The following is a 15,966-nucleotide window of genomic DNA, read 5'->3' on the forward strand; positions in this document are numbered from 1 at the left end:
GCATGGACTGATGTGGTTGCTCTAAGAGTTTCATTTCATTAAATACACCCTCAATCATGAGAAATTACAAGATACTATTGGTGGATCACGTTATTCATTCGTCATTACACTAAAACACTCTCACTTATTTAAAATTACTAAATCAATAATCAGTTTCAATTTTAAAAAAAATTTATGATTCAGTAATTTTAAACCGATGAAAGTCTTTTAGTGAAATGATGGATCACATTACTTATCCACCATGAGGACCTTATAATTTCTTATAATAATATCGAAACCACAACAAAATTCACAACTTTATTACAGTTTGTCCACATAATAGGTTGTAACTTGTGAGTGGTAAAAAGTTGTAGACCTATATGAATCTAACACTCATAACTTGCCATGTTTGTAGCAAAAATTATGAATTTTTTTTTTTTGAACTAGCATTTTTGATACACTATAAATATAAATTAAAAAAAAGGAAAAAAATCTTATCAAAAGTGACTTGTTTTAGGGGCTACTCTTATGCCACGTTTGGGAGATTCGTAGATCTAATGAGAAACACGCTAAAAAAGAAACGTATATAAATTTGTCACCCCCCATAAAAAACACCAAGATATTTAAGAAATTTAAAAGTACTCAAAATTCAAAATTGTGAAGAGAGTGTGAGTTTTAGAGAGAGAGAGAAGAAAGATATTTATTACTAGTATTTTCCATTATCATCTTCACCAAGCTAGGGCTTTTGCTCTCGAGTGAATTTCCGATTTTGCCCCTACACGACCATCATACTTAAACCCGAATTGAAAGAGCTAGGCGGTGAAGCGCTTTCGTTTCGTTTGGGTTCAAATTCGAATAGCTGGTAAGCTCTGCTTTCTTTGGAGTATTTTATTTATTTATGACTATATATTAATATAAAATAGTTTATAGTTTCTGTTTGGCTCCTGATAAAATGAAGGAAAGTTTGGTTTCTGAGGTGAAAACAAATGGGGTGTTAAAAATGACGTTAATTCCGAAATTTTAGAATGCCCATTTGCTTAATTTTCTTAGCAAACAATTATAAAAATGAGAATTTTTTAAAATTGTATTGGTTATATCTTTTCTTATCTAATAATATCAAAATTATGATTCCAGGGAAAAAAAAATAATTTATGTCCAATTTTCTCACCCAATCTGTTATTTGATTGGCTAGCTAAATTGGTTTGCTAGTTTCATGTTTCATCCTGATTATTTTTATTTTTTTATTTTTTTGTGTGTGTGTGGATAATTTGAGTTATGTGAAACTGTGAATGAGATGGTAGTTTATAGTTTTTTTATATGTTGTTTTTAGCATATGGCATTGTTTTAATTTGTTAAATTTTGTTTTATTATGGTGTTGAACTTCTTCTTTTTCTTTTTAATTTTGGTAGCTGGATAATACTAGCAGTTGCTCTCAGGAGAAAATGAGAAGAAAAAAAAACTGAATAGTTTATCTGGGGTTTGACTGAACAAATCCCATTTTATTGTGCAAGCCAAAATTTGACTGGATGAGGTTAGTTTGGATGCCATGGACCATGGATTGGGTGACGAAGTGACTCCTTTAGGTGCGGAAGAGGGTGTTCGCTTCCAACGCAAGGACAGCGAGTATTCTCTGAAACCTGAAAGCTGTGACATGTTGGGACCCCGGGAAATGTTTATACCTGTAGAGGGTGACTATTCCCAGGACCCAGCTGAGGAATTTGCAGCTCAAGAGGGTAAGATTCTATATAGGAGCATGGACAATGTGAATGGATCTGAACAACCCCATGCTAGTTCTGGTGTTTTGGATGATGCCGGTGTCATGGTTGAAGAGTTGAGAGTGACCAATTACAATGGCTCGAACTTAGCTATTGTTGGTACATCAAACTATCTAGAAAGAATGCAGGGTAAGCAGAGCCAATGGCAGCATCTTTATAAGCTTGCGGGTGGATTGGGAAGTGGGAGTTCATGTGGTGACACTATGTACAGGGATAATAGTCAGACACTGTCGAGTTTCTGGGAGGATATGGATTGCACGCCACTCGCAGAGTTATCTGCTCAAAAACCTTGTGCTGATGATCATAATGATATGATGGAACAGTTGAAAAGTGCTGAAAAAAAAGGGGCTTCAGGGAATAATCATGGGGGCATTCGGACAAAGATTTTATCTAAATCAGGGTTCTCTGAGTTTTTTGTTAAACAGACGTTGAAGGGTAAAGGGATCATATGTAAAGGACCACCTCGTGATGGCTTTCCTGCTGAGTCCAAAGACCAGAATAATTTGAAGGTTGCCAGTAGTACTGTGGCGGCTTCTGATATATCACCATCTCTGGCTCCCAAAACTGTGATGCCTTCTACTGATGTTATTGCTGCATTGCCTTCTCCCGATGGTATTTCTGGGCCCCGAACTGGTGGTTCTGATCATGACGGAGTTAGTTTGAGACAATGGCTGAAAGTTGGGCGCCAAAAAGCAAGTAAATTTGAGCGTTTGTATATATTTAGACAGATTGTGAATGTGGTCGATTATTATCACTCTCAAGGAACTGCCTTGAAGGACTTACGGCCCTCTTGTTTTAGGTTATTGCCATCAAATAAGGTTAAGTTTGTTGGTTCACCTGTCCGTAGAGAAATGTTAGAGAGTGCTATGGATCAAAATACTCTTCAGTCAGATGGTTTCCTTGTAAGAAAAAGGCCTATGAAGCAGATAATGCTCCCGCCTGCTTCTTTATATGCAAAGAAACTAAAGTTCAGCGAGAATAAAAACTTTATTGGGCAGTGGCATCAATACCCTTCAATACCTGGCTACAAATGTGAAACTGCATATGATAGCAATGCCAATATCACTTGTCCTCGGGATTCTTGTACTGAATATAATGAAGATAACCTAACTACACAATGTGAAACTCAGAGCAAGTCTAGCAGTAGCGGCCCTTTTACGTCTAGTATAGCTCAGCAGCAGTTGGCTTCTCTTGGTGACCAGTTGGAAGAGAAATGGTATACAAGTCCGGAGGAGCCCAGTGAGGGTGGCTGCACAATCTCTTCAAATATCTACTGTCTGGGTGTTGTTCTTTTTGAGGTGAGATGCTGCTTCTTCATTTGCTAGTTGACGTTTCCATCTCAGCTTTTATATTATTTCTACTCATAAACTACAGCTATGCATGTTTGTATTATTGGTGTTGGAACACAGTGACCACAAGAGAAATATAAAGAGTGCAAACATTTGTCCATTTATACAGTGTCATTTCTGGAATGCAAAATTAGAGAAATTTATAACTAGCTGTTACTCTGAACTTATTAGTATGGACAGGAGATGACTTCTGTTGTGTTTGCATGTTTGTTCAATCTGTCTAGGTCTATTATGTTCGTTAGTTGTCTTGATTCTAAACTATGAATGAATGGATGTATAATGTCAAGTTCCTTCGGCTGTACTTCGGTTTGTGTGTTGCAAACATGTTGACCCATGATTTGAGATGCTGCTGAGTTTGAAAATATTTTTTGATTTATTAGCATTTATTTGGACTGAAACTTCCCAGTTCTTAAGTGCTTGTGATTCTGCTGTCGATATTTCATTTCAAAGGAAATTTGCATATTACCCACATAGCATTTTCTTAGCCAATTTTTTTCTTGAGTGTACAACTGAAAAATGTTGAATACCTTTATTATAAGGACTTATGTTTGATCTGGTCTCTGATTTTGCCATGGATTTAAGCCATGAAATAAGAGGTCCTTATCCCAGAGGAGAAGCTACTCTGGGAATTCAAAGTTTCACTGCACCTCTTGATCTGATGGCATAAAGGTTTAAATCACACTTTTGTATGGTTGTATAAATCAGTCCTATTTTTTTGTCATTTGCTCTCTGGGGGCTTGCTGACCCACATTATATTTGGCCTTACACTGTCCTTTGTCACCCTCCAGTTGACCCTCGTTGGTTTGTTTATTCATCCCTGTTTCATGTGACTCAGGCATCAGATGATGATTTTTCTAAAAAAGTTCTCCTTTGGTTCTATAGGCTCCATTTGTTTCATTGTAAAATGTTTACCAAGCTAAAATATTTTTAGCTGAAAACATTTTTAGGGAAAATATTTTCTTTTCCCGTGTTTGATTGCGTTTCTAAAAATGCTCTTGAAATCATTTTCTATGTTTCAATGGGTTCATGAATTTTGGGTCTATTTGAAGCATTGTTGCTGGTCATCACTGTTCACAAGCTCAAAAGTAGAGAGCCACCTTCTTCTTCCTCGGTCATCACTGTTCACAAGCTTCGTTACCAACCAAAAAAAAAAGTCCACCACACCCCAAGCAGCCGTCTCAACACGCGGCTGGCATCAAGGGTGGGCAGGGCAATGAAGAGAAAACCTAAAATGTGAAGGAAGAAGAAAGCCACCAAGGAATGGTGGTGATGATGGATCGCGATGAATGGAGCTCTAGGTAGAGGTCTGCTAAGGAGTTAGGGGAGAGAGAGAGAGAGAGAGAGAGAGAGAGAGAGAGAGGGGTGTGATCCCAATGAGAACAAAGGAAGGGCCATCAGCAAGGACCACTGGTGGCGTGAGAGGGTGAGCCATGGTGGGGAGAGAGAGTTGGGGGGGGGGGTGTCTGTGTGTGTGACAATTTTGAAAACGTTTTACAATATTTTTGGGTGTAAAATGTTTTACAAAAGTTATAACTATGCTTTTCAGTCAACATAAAACATTTTCAGGGTTGACCAAGGTTTTTGAATTCTGTTTCGGAGACCATTTTGGATTTGACTACTAGAATGGAATATTTGGTACTAATATGTACCGGTGTACCGTTTCGAGATTACTTCTCTCTTTCTCTCTCTCTCTCTCTATATATAATTTAAAGTTTACTAAATATAAAACACTTAAAAAAACATACAAAACGAGAGTGGGTATAAGTTTAATATGAGTTGCTTTAATTTTAATATTCATTTGAAACAGAAAAAGGAAAAGCCTTACTAGTAGATTCATTTACAGTCTATGTAAACAGCAAACAAGAAAGACAATTTACAAATAATTTTGAATTTCAATCTCAACAAATCAAAACAGGCTTGTTAATGAAACCTGACATTTAAAAATAAATAAACTTCTTCGTAGATAACAGCAATACACACGGACACAATAAAGTTTTTTAAAAAAAAAGTGCTTAACCACCAAACCCACAACCAAATTTATATAATTAACACACATGGATACAGATCTATCTGAGATAAATAAAATAAATAACAAAGAATGAAAGAACTGAAAATAAGATTGAGCTTTGAGGTGGAGTTGGTGTTGCTGTCCCTTCTTCAATTCTTCGACAGATTCCAGCCAATTTCAAGCCTTTGACATAGAGACCGTGAGAGAGAGAGACAGTGAGAAGTGATACAGAAATTGAGAGTGTGGAGAGATAGCAAGAGAGAAGCTGGAGTTTGAGTGCTGAGAGCCACCAAAGAGAGTGAAATTGAGGATCTTGTAAGTGAAAGGGAAGGTAGGAAAAAATACTAAAGTGTGCATGCTTTTAAAGCCAAAAAAAAAAAAAAACCAACATCTTTGAATCTTGGTCCAGAACACTCATTTCAGCTGGAATGCTTAAAGTTTTGCCTGGAATGCCAGTTCAGTCCGGAATTTGGGATGATATGGAGCAAGGGGGTCACCTGTATGAAGAATTCCAGAAATTTCTGGCCGGAATGGAATGACATTTAAAACATTGCCTGAGAATGCTGAAAATGTTTTCAAACATTTTACAACAAAACAAATGGAGCCTAAACTGCAAATGCATTTATCATGTATAGCCACTCATTTATGTCAACTGTGAAATTTATGCCCACACAAAACCAGCATTCTTAGAAGAGAAAATTACCCAGACATAAAGGTTATGATTTTTTTTTATATATCAGACTTGCCAACAAATGAAATAGCTGGTGGCATTTCTCTTAAGAATACTGACTGAGTTTAGAATCTGGAAGCATTATTTAGTCGATTCTGGTCAGTTAGACCTATGAGTAATGTTTATGATTATCATTGACTGTTTACTTGCTAGTCGTTGGCTCATATTGAAGTCATTGGATGACCAATTTGTATTTTAATGGATTAATTTGGGTTGTCTTTCAGTTACTTGGTCGTTTTGACTCAGAAAAAATGCATGCTGCAGCCATGTCAGATCTGCATTATAGAATTCTTCCGCCAGAGTTTTTATCAGAAAATACCAAGGAAGCTGGATTCTGTCTTTGGCTACTTCATCCTAAACCTTCTTCCCGCCCAACAACCAGGTAAGACTGAACTCTTTGTTCCTAGAGTCTAGTAAATTTTGTTAGCATGAGATATTGAGCATTTGACATCATGTCATGTCAAAGTGACTTTCCCCTTTTTCTTAATTATGAACAGTGCACTGACTATTTATCTGATCGAGATACAATCAAATACTGGTGACATAAGTGGGTTGTAGTCTTGTGGGATTGAGTGCCCAATATATTAAAAAATTGTTTCAAGCCAATGAGTTCTAGCATAACAGCACCTCCTCCTCCCCCAAAAGAAAGGGGTGGAGGGTAAGATCATGGGTTCAAAACCCACCAGGTGCTCATGTGAATTTACCAATAAAAATTTGTTCAAATCCTTTAAATTTTGAACCTCAGCTTGGTTCTATATCTAAACTCTGATGTAATGTTCTGGATTAATAATTTGTCTAATTTGTCTAACAGGGAAATTCTACAATCTGAAATGACTAATGGAGCAAAGGAGGTGTCTGCAGAAGAATTATCATCATCCATGGATCAAGATGATGCTGAATCGGATTTACTATTGCATTTCCTGGCTTTGTTGGACGAGCACAAGCAGAAGGATGCTTCCAAGTTAGTAAAAGAAATTAGGTGCTTAGAAAAAGATATCGAAGAGGTTGAGAGGAGGCACAATATAAAAAACCCATTGTCTCATGTGTGCTTGCACAATGACTCCCTCAGTAGAAAGGAGAATAAGTTCCTTCACAAAGAACCATCAAGTTTGGAGGTGCTTTCTCAATCATCCCCTGTATCCAATACAAATGACTTGGGGTTGATGAGGAATATCAGTCATCTTGAAAGTGTTTATTTCTCCATGAGATCCAAAGTTCAGCTCTCTGAAAGTGATGCCACAGCACGTGCAGATAAGGATTTATTGAGAAAGCGTGAGAACTGGTATTTGGCCCAAAAGGATGAAGAAAAACAGATTTCTATTGATCCCTTAGGAGACTTCTTTGATGGTTTGTGCAAATATGCTCGTTATAGTAAGTTTGAAGTGCGTGGGATACTAAGAAACGGGGATTTCAATAGTTCTGCAAATGTAATTTGCTCTCTCAGTTTTGACCGGGATGAAGACTACTTTGCTGCTGCTGGAGTGTCCAAGAAAATAAAGATATTTGAATTTAATGCACTCTTTAATGAGTCTGTCGATATTCATTATCCAGTAATTGAGATATCAAATAAATCAAGGCTCAGTTGCGTTTGCTGGAACAACTATATCAGGAACTATCTGGCTTCAACTGATTATGATGGTGTAGTGAAGGTGAGTATATTTTGCACGTAAGAGAGTGTGAACTGATAAAGAATACTTGGGCCAGAATGTCAATGGGCCAATTCATGTGGAGCATGTTCTTTTATCTTGGTTTTTCGCTGGATAATCAATGATTTATCTCACAGATGCCCCCTCCCCTCCCTTCTCCTCCTCCTCCTCCTCAATAGGGTTAAAGTAGATTCTGAGTTAATAGGATAGGTAGATGTTAACTGGTTTTATTATATTGTGAATGTGATCGTCCATATCCTTTTGTTAGAGCAAAATATCATTTTCATTGTCAGTATTTGTGCTAGATCAACATGTCCTCCATAAATTGAACTAAGCTAGTTCCTTTCCTTTATGTCCATGTTCTGGTTTCCTCTGTTAATTCAGACATGAGCAATTGTCTCATGCCTTGAGCCTCCCATATAGGAGAACTCCAGTGCATTATTGTAGGCTTGAATGAAATTTCTAAGACTGCAATAATGAAACTGATTTTAGACTTCAAGATTTCAGCAAAGTAGAAGCAGTTCCAATTTAATTATCATACTCCCAATGTATAATATGAAACATGTGCACACCACCATTGTATTATTTCTTTTTAACCTCCACACATAATTTAGAGACATTATCTTTAAGGAAGAACGGACTATATTTAAAGTTATAGGCGATGATGTCTATGATCATATATATTTAAAGTTTTGGCCTCAAAGGAAAGGGGAATGGGAGATTCGAACTAGTGACCTCTGCTTCATGAGGCATGGTTTCAAGCCGATTGTGCTACCCCTTGGGGTCTTAAAATGCATATGTTAGTTGGGTCATGCTAGCAAGTGGATGCATACTACAAGTGTTTTTTTGATGTATAATCTAGATTAATGACTAAGTCTTTTAGTTTCCTAATAATATTAACTTTATGATTACTTGATCCTTGGTATCACAAGACAATTTCGAACACTGGAGGTTCTTATTTGATTCTCTATTACATTGCATCTTAACCTGTGGGTATGCCTTGCTTTTTATAATTACTAATTTTTTCCGCATTGCTCTCAACTTAATTTGCTTGGATGGATTTCCAGTTATGGGATGCAAGTACTGGTCAAATGTTTTCTCAATTCACGGAGCATTCAAAGAGGGCTTGGTCTGTTGACTTTTCTCAAGCATGTCCAACAAAGTTGGCTAGTGGAAGTGATGATTACTCGGTGAAACTGTGGAGCATTACTGAGGCATGCATACTCTCTCTCCTTTTTCTCACTTCATCCAACACAAACTAGTACTTCAAGAAAATTGGTACTTAGTAAAATTAGTGTTACAATTGAAATGGATTGCTTTTTGGTCTTTATTTATTTTTTAATCTCTACGATCTTAAGTCAATAAGCTCTAGCTCAACTAGCACCTCCTCCCCTTATAAGTTCTAAGGGGAGGGTGAGTTCATGGGTTTAAGACCCATTGGTTGGGTAGCTTACCTATATTTTTTTAATTAAAAAAAAAAAATCCAATGATTTTAAAGAAGGTATAAGAAGAAATGGGATAATATTTAATTTTTAAGCTTAAATACATTATTGGTTCCTAAAGTTTAGCCCATGAGGGATTTTAGCCCTTGAAATTTAAAGTGACTGCTTTTAGTCCCTTAGATGATTTGGCCAAACTAAAAATGACATGTCATCACTCCATTGGACATATCAAGGACTAAAAGCGATTACTTTAAGTTTGTTAGGGACTGATTGTTTTAAACTTTAAGGACTAAAATCGCTCAAGGACTAAAATTTAGGGACCTTCAATGTAAGTTGACCTAATTTTTATATTTTCTTTTGGGTACAAGAACTTTCAGATTGATTCATCATATATGCCAAATCATTGATGATTTTCAAGAGTATATTTTCCCTTAGAGAGATTTGTCCTATTCGAAAAAAGTTTCTTTATGGTACTCCTTGAAAATAGTGAACAACAAATGCAATATTGTTATTTGAACTCTTTTATAGAAATGATCCAAGTAGCATGGCCAGAACTTTCCTGGCAAGATGTGCAGATAGACATATTGATTGTGACAATCTTACTTTAGTCTTGTAGCTCAATTGGTTGGCATCCCTTGTGTGTTCATGACATCCAAGATTCAAATCCCCCCTCCTTTGTTGTTACTAACAAATTAAAAAAAGAAAAGATAATGCTGCATTTTGGCACATGTTCTTTCTAGCTCTGGCTACCACTTAAAATTTTTTAAAGTCTTATGCAATAGAACTTCTTGTGCAGAGAAACTGCTTAGATACGATCAGGACCATTGCAAATGTCTGCTGTGTTCAGTTTTCTCCTCATTCCTCACATTTGCTGGCCTTTGGGTGTTCTGATTATAGAACTTATTGCTATGATCTTCGGAATACTAGAACCCCCTGGTGTGTATTGGCTGGCCATGACAAAGCTGTTAGCTATGCGAAATTCTTGGACTCTGAAACACTTGTTTCTGCATCCACCGACAATACATTAAAGCTTTGGGATCTCAAAAAAAGCAGTCCTAGTGGCCCGTCCACCCATGCTTGCAACATCTTAACCCTTAGTGGGCATACCAACGAGAAGGTTGGTTTACTTATGCTAGAACCTATTTCCTTTTCATTTTTTAATTCTAACATTTGGCATAGATCTTGCTTCATTTAAGAATCTGACTTCTTGCCCCCTTTTCTGGTTGGTTCAACTTCGCACCCCTTGCGTCCTCAGAATTTTGTGGGTTTATCTACTGCTAATGGTTACATAGCATGTGGTTCAGAAACAAATGAGGTATGCATTAATTGCCTATGTCACAGAGTTCATGGTTAAATAAATTAAGAAGGGTTTTCCTTCTTTGTTTCCTTCTTTTAAATTCAAGGAAGTTCAGTACTTAATATTAAAGCGGTCTCATTCTTCTCAGGTTTATGCTTATCATAGATCTCTATATATGCCTATTACTTCCCATAAGTTTGGCTCCATTGATCCTATCTCTGGGAAAGAGACTGATGATGATAACGGGCAGTTTGTTTCAAGTGTTTGCTGGAGAGGGAAATCAGACATGGTGGTTGCTGCCAGTTCAAGTGGGTGTATAAAAGTGTTGCAGTTGGTTTGAGGAAAATTGAACTGTTTGAGACCAAGGATTTGTAGTCTTCTCTGGCTTTTTTGCAGCTCATGTGACCCCAAGGTTTTCTGGGGGATTGTTCATAGCAGAAACCATAATTTTGCACAGACAAATACTGAGAATCCGAAGAATTCTTCAGCTCATGTTGATCATGTGATGGGCATAACTGGTTGAAAATACTGGTTGTGCAACATTTCAGCCCTAAAACATCTTTGAAGAGAAGCCAGTCAGATTGTGACAACTGATTCCAGGTCTCCAAAGTGGAAGATTGAGATGCAAGAATGATAAATTAAAACGCTTAAAACCAACTATCATTTCGCCATTGATAGAAGAGGCCTGAGCTACTGCTTTAAGATTTAAAATGATTGATTGAGATAGACATGAATTCCGAACAAGTGGATTCAAGATAAAAGTAGGATTTTGGGGTTTATCAAAAAAAAAAAAAAAGTAGGATTTTGGGAACAGCTGTGTCAGTTGAAACAAATATATCTATTTTTGCACTTGCTCCTCAGAACAATGCAGATTTGTTTTGCAGTCCTGAACTCCTTGTATAAGTTTTCGGTGAAGGACTAGCCTTTGTTAACTGACTAGTTTGTTCAAAGACAGCGCAGAAGCATTGTTCATACTGACAAGAAATTCGTTATTGAGTTGTAATTAAGAAATTATTGTCCAAAGTAGGAATCTGCTATTGTATATTTTCTAAAATTTGATGTATATGGTTATTTTTTTATAAAAGATCTGACAAGATATTCTGTCTCATGAGTTTTTCTTTTTTCCCAATCTTTGTGGAATATCACAATTGTATAGACTTAAAAAGTGCCTTATTTTGTTTTAAAAGAAGGGTGTCAAAGTGCTTCTTGATTTTTTATTTTTAAGCTGATTAACTTTAAACAAAGCCATTGATAATTTTCAATCTTTAAAGATAGCTCAACTAATAAAGTTTCTTGTCGTTGAATAAAATATTTGGAGTTCAAATCCCGTTTACGCAAAAAATTGATTGATGTTTCGGTTTGATGATAAAAAAATAATATCATGAAGTGATGAAGTGGACGCTTCAGGTTGATAATCTATTGCATCTTTTTATTTTTATATAAAAATTAGGCTTTAAATATCTTGGATAGCAGTTGGTAAAGCTTAAAATATGTCCAATATTGATTACAAGAAAAAAAAAGAAAGAAAAAAAAAGAAAAAAAAAAGAAAGAAAAGAAGAATAAAGCCCTTCAACAAGGCCGAATATACAGAACACAATCACATGGTAACCGTGTAATGACAAAAATATATATCTACTTCAAAATTGTAGTCCTATAACATGGATACGCTTGTTTGCAGCCAGTCATGGAGGTTCACTATCTCTAACCTCATACAAAACTACATTTTTTTTTTCTTTCCTTTTTTTCATTTTCAGAAGTAGACAAAAAAAGTGATGCATGTGACAAGCTACTGTGGGAATCCCATGTTTTGGGAAAAACTTCTATGGAACACCACCAACTCTGTTTCAGTTAGGTGAAGTCCCTACAAACCTAAGAATTAGGGACAGGCCTGCCTCTTATTCTTGGGTGCATAGGGCTCATAGTCAATGGCGACATACTCCCCTTGGTTGGCCTCAAATTGTGGCTAAATGTTCTCAATGGTGATTGTGCTGGTGAATGTCTTGGTGTTTGTGTTTTTGTTGTTCCTGTGTAAGCAACTCAACAAATTTAGTGACATTGCAATAGAGGATGGATTGTAATTCCAATAATTCAAAGGAAAATAAGCTGAGTTTAGAAGTAGCCTACCTGGGCCTTTTCTCATCTTACGTTCTGCAGGTTTATTTCTTTGTGAAATTTTCTTTACTGGGGTCTCAGAAGAAACTGATATTAAATCAAAACTAACTGAAGCTGTATCACTAGCTGGTACCAATTGATCATCCACTACAGACACGCCATCATCTCTGTCAGTTGAGGTCGCATCATTTGTTGGATCCTGACTCTTATCATCTTTAACGCTCATAGAAGTCTTATCCATCTCAGCAAGTTTATAAGCAAACATTTGAAATGGAATTCGCGATACAGGAGCTGGATCACCACCCTCTTCTGGAGGAAATTTCTTTACAAACAAAGCCTCTATTTCACATAAGTCTACAGAAGGTGAGAGCAGTTGAGGTTGACCATTGTCGGGGTTCATTGCAAGGAATTTCTTGATGGAACGTAAAATCCTACAGATGGATGAGAAACTTGGGCGCTGAGCTGGGTCATTTTGCCAGCATTTTTTGGTTAAGTTCACAAGACATTTAGGTGAAGGGAATGGGAAGAGAGGCCTTTCCCCGGTCCTTATATTTCGACTCATTTTCTCTCCTTGTAGATGGCCATCTTCAAAAGGAACTTTCCCTGTCAAGAGCTCAAAGCAAAGCATACCAAAGCTATAGACATCTGCTTTCTCTGAGTACTTACAAGTAAAAGCACTTCCAGGCTGTTCTTGCTCAGCCAGAACTTCAGGCGCATACCAAATACAAGTGTCTGTTGTAACTTGGTCTGTATTTTGGTCTGTTGAGTTTCGAGTAGTATTTTTTACTGATGATAAGCCATAACCTGAGACCTTCACTTGTAAATAGCCTTCTGTGGAATTCCTCACTTTGACAAGGATATTAGCAGGGTTCAGATCTCCATGATAGATCTTCTGAGAGTGGAGATATTCCATGCCCCTTGCAATCTGAAGCATGATTTCAACAGCAACCGGGAAAGAAAGCAGAATCCGCCTCCTTGCGCTACAATTCTCCTTCATGAAGGAGATGAGATCTTTGTTTATCAACTCCATAACAAGCAAGCACTCTTTCTTATCGTCGTCATAAAAGCCACAAAGGTATTGCAATACATTGGGGTGGGAAAGTGATAGGAGGGTAGAAATCTCAGAATTCAAAGATTCAACCTCCCCATAGAAGTGCCTCAAAACAAAACTTTCCCCCAACCAATGAATTTCCTTATACTGGCCTCCCCCTTCTAACCGGCGCCTCACTTGGTAATCCTTTGCTCCTAATAAAATTGAACTTGGAAAAAGTTTCCCCTTAAATTGCTCTGACCCATTTAGTTTCTTGATCAGTAAGTCTGCAAGGCGGTGCTCATTTTTTGTCAAAGCATCAGAGAGCAAAATTCTCTTATCCTCTAGTGCTTCAATAAGCCTCCATTTATCTTGCCTCCAAGCACTCTCCAACCGGTTACATATTTCTCGAGGGATCAAGTACTGCTTCCCAAATCTCCAATAGAAAAGTTTTGGGTCATTCCACTCCTTATTGTACTTCCTCGTGAGCACGACTTTCCTCTTTTTCATGTCATCCTCATCGAGTCCCGCTATCTCTCCAGCATTCTCTATGGCCTCAATTACAGCAGGGAATAAGCAGAGCAAGTTGTGTATGTGATATTCAACACAATCTTTGTTCTGATGGATACTGATTGCTTTTCCCCACCAATCCTTGAAATCCAAGCAATACTTAATGTAAAGCTCACCTTCTTTAAAAACCCTGTAGAGCTCTCCCAAAGGTGGCTCGAGAGCTTTCCATTTCTTGTTCTTCTCTTCAAACTTCAGGTTCTGTCTTATCTCCTCTGCAATTGTGTCGAATGCCAAGCAAAAAATATCAAACAGCAAACAGCACTGACATTGATTGAATTGAACATCGTCTTGCAACACCATGAGGGCCTTCATACTTCCAAGCACCTCTCCAATATGCCGGAATTGTTCCATTCCGGGCATAGAGAGGCGAATTCGTGATTCGGGTATTCAAGAATAATGAAAATGCAACTCAAATCTTCAAGATGTAATACAAAATCTAACTAAGCAGCAACCTTCAGATAATGATTTCAAAAAAAAGAAAAAAAGAGAAAACAAAGTCAGCTATGAAAGACAGGAAATTATGGAAATTAACAGAAGAACAAAGCTGTTCTAAATCAGAACAAACTAAAACAAGTTCAAGAATCAATAACAGGCAACATGTATTTCTCCAATACCAAAGATGCTTCCTATGACAAACAACAACAAAAAATAGAAAAAAGCTATAATTGTTGAAAACCAAAAGGACTTGAGCATCTATATACCTGTAGTAAAAAGTTCATTCTTTCACCGATCAAATTCATGAACACCCAAAAAAATCACCTCATATTCTCACAAGCCCAAGTCACCCGATCAACTTAATGAACATCCAAAAAACCACCAATTGCTATCAAATTCTCAAGAACCCAAGTCGCCGGAATAATTCTATTCGATCTGATAAAGCAGCAAACCATAGTCAATGGATAACCAAATAAACAATAAATGATAATAATATTTGCTGACAAAACCAAATAGAAACTGACCAAAATCGGTTACGACCAGAGCTTGTGAAAAATAAAAACAGAAAAACCTCCTCCTCAGGCCCAAAAAGAAATTGAAGTTTCCCACAATAAGATCAATTGTTTTTTTTTTTTTTTGATTGGATATTGTTTCGGAAACTTCGAGGTGGCAATTTTGTCGGGCTTTTTTGGTTTTCTTATGAATTTTGACGAATATCTATACGACCCAACAACAAAAGCAAGAACAAGAAGAACAAGAGGCGAGCAGTTTTGTCAGCTTGTCTGGGAAAATTCCACAAATCTTGGCCGTTGAAAAGGTCCGGATTCTTTGCTAATTCTATGTATTTATATTGTTTTCCCGCGAGTTTCGTTTTCGTTTATGTTTTTTTATTTTTTATTTTCTTAAAATGTCGTTACTTTTATTTAACGTTTTCAACTGCCGTATTGACCGTTACCACCTGTTGACACCTTCAATGACGTCGTTGACAAATAAAACGGTGACGTTTTGTGAGAACCGTTAGTTGTGTTCGTAACGGATTGGCGTTTAATGGTCAAACACGTAACCTTCGACGGTTTACTGTAATTAATTAATTAATTAATTCAACCAGTAGAAAAGTCGGCTTTGGACTACTAAGTAAAGTTGATGCCCTGAATAAATTACCAAAATTAAAATAAAAATTTGAGTTGTAATTGGCCTAAATGTGTTGCTAAAAGAATGTTAAGATGAGACAGCAAGCAAATTAAGGCCTATATTCATTTTGTAATTAAGTACAAGAAATGTGTCATATCCACAACATTTTCACAACAAATATGAAATGGTAAGTTGTTATTGGTTCTAATATAAATCCACTATTAAAATTACTTTTTTTCCAACCAGTAACACGAGAATGTATTTGGTATCAAAATCCAATAAGTACGAGACATGTCAGCAAAAAATAACTAACCTACTAACAATTAAAAGACATGTGTTAGTGGGTAGTTATTTTTACACACACATCTTTCGTTTTTTGGATTTTAATATGGATGACGTGATATTATTTCATACAAAATACTTTTACCAGTAACAGGAAGTAACAACCTCTCAGTTAGGATT

The 15,966-nt window shown here is 36.7% G+C and overlaps 2 protein-coding genes across 3 annotated transcripts; one reads left to right on the forward strand and one right to left on the reverse strand.

Moving 5' to 3' along the window:
- The first annotated feature begins 588 nt into the window (after nucleotides 1-588).
- LOC115975335 (protein SPA1-RELATED 2) lies at nucleotides 589-11,329 on the forward strand. 2 transcript variants are annotated; one of them, XM_031096072.1, is made up of 8 exons: nucleotides 591-841; nucleotides 1,389-3,052; nucleotides 6,066-6,223; nucleotides 6,653-7,490; nucleotides 8,555-8,701; nucleotides 9,726-10,046; nucleotides 10,185-10,244; nucleotides 10,375-11,329. In XM_031096072.1, the coding sequence occupies exons 2-8, from the start codon at nucleotides 1,526-1,528 to the stop codon at nucleotides 10,564-10,566; spliced, it is 3,243 nt and encodes a 1,080-aa protein (XP_030951932.1). In that variant the 5' UTR covers nucleotides 591-841; nucleotides 1,389-1,525; the 3' UTR covers nucleotides 10,567-11,329. The 2 variants fall into 2 exon arrangements, with proteins under 2 accessions (XP_030951933.1, XP_030951932.1); XM_031096073.1 differs by lacking the exons at nucleotides 10,185-10,244; nucleotides 10,375-11,329 and having other exon boundaries at nucleotides 589-841; nucleotides 8,555-8,765; nucleotides 9,726-9,812.
- Nucleotides 11,330-11,831: 502 nt separating this feature from the next.
- LOC115975336 (probable serine/threonine-protein kinase DDB_G0268876) lies at nucleotides 11,832-15,173 on the reverse strand. The gene is made up of 4 exons (XM_031096074.1): nucleotides 14,898-15,173; nucleotides 14,640-14,808; nucleotides 12,351-14,390; nucleotides 11,832-12,250 (listed from the first exon to the last, which is right to left on the reverse strand). Exons 3-4 carry the CDS (start codon nucleotides 14,296-14,298, stop codon nucleotides 12,096-12,098), a joined length of 2,103 nt encoding a protein of 700 aa, XP_030951934.1. The 5' UTR covers nucleotides 14,299-14,390; nucleotides 14,640-14,808; nucleotides 14,898-15,173; the 3' UTR covers nucleotides 11,832-12,095.
- Between the last annotated feature and the right edge of the window lie 793 nt (nucleotides 15,174-15,966).

The sequence above is a fragment of the Quercus lobata genome, chromosome 2 (genome assembly GCF_001633185.2).
Source record: "Quercus lobata isolate SW786 chromosome 2, ValleyOak3.0 Primary Assembly, whole genome shotgun sequence".
NCBI lineage: Eukaryota > Viridiplantae > Streptophyta > Magnoliopsida > Fagales > Fagaceae > Quercus > Quercus lobata.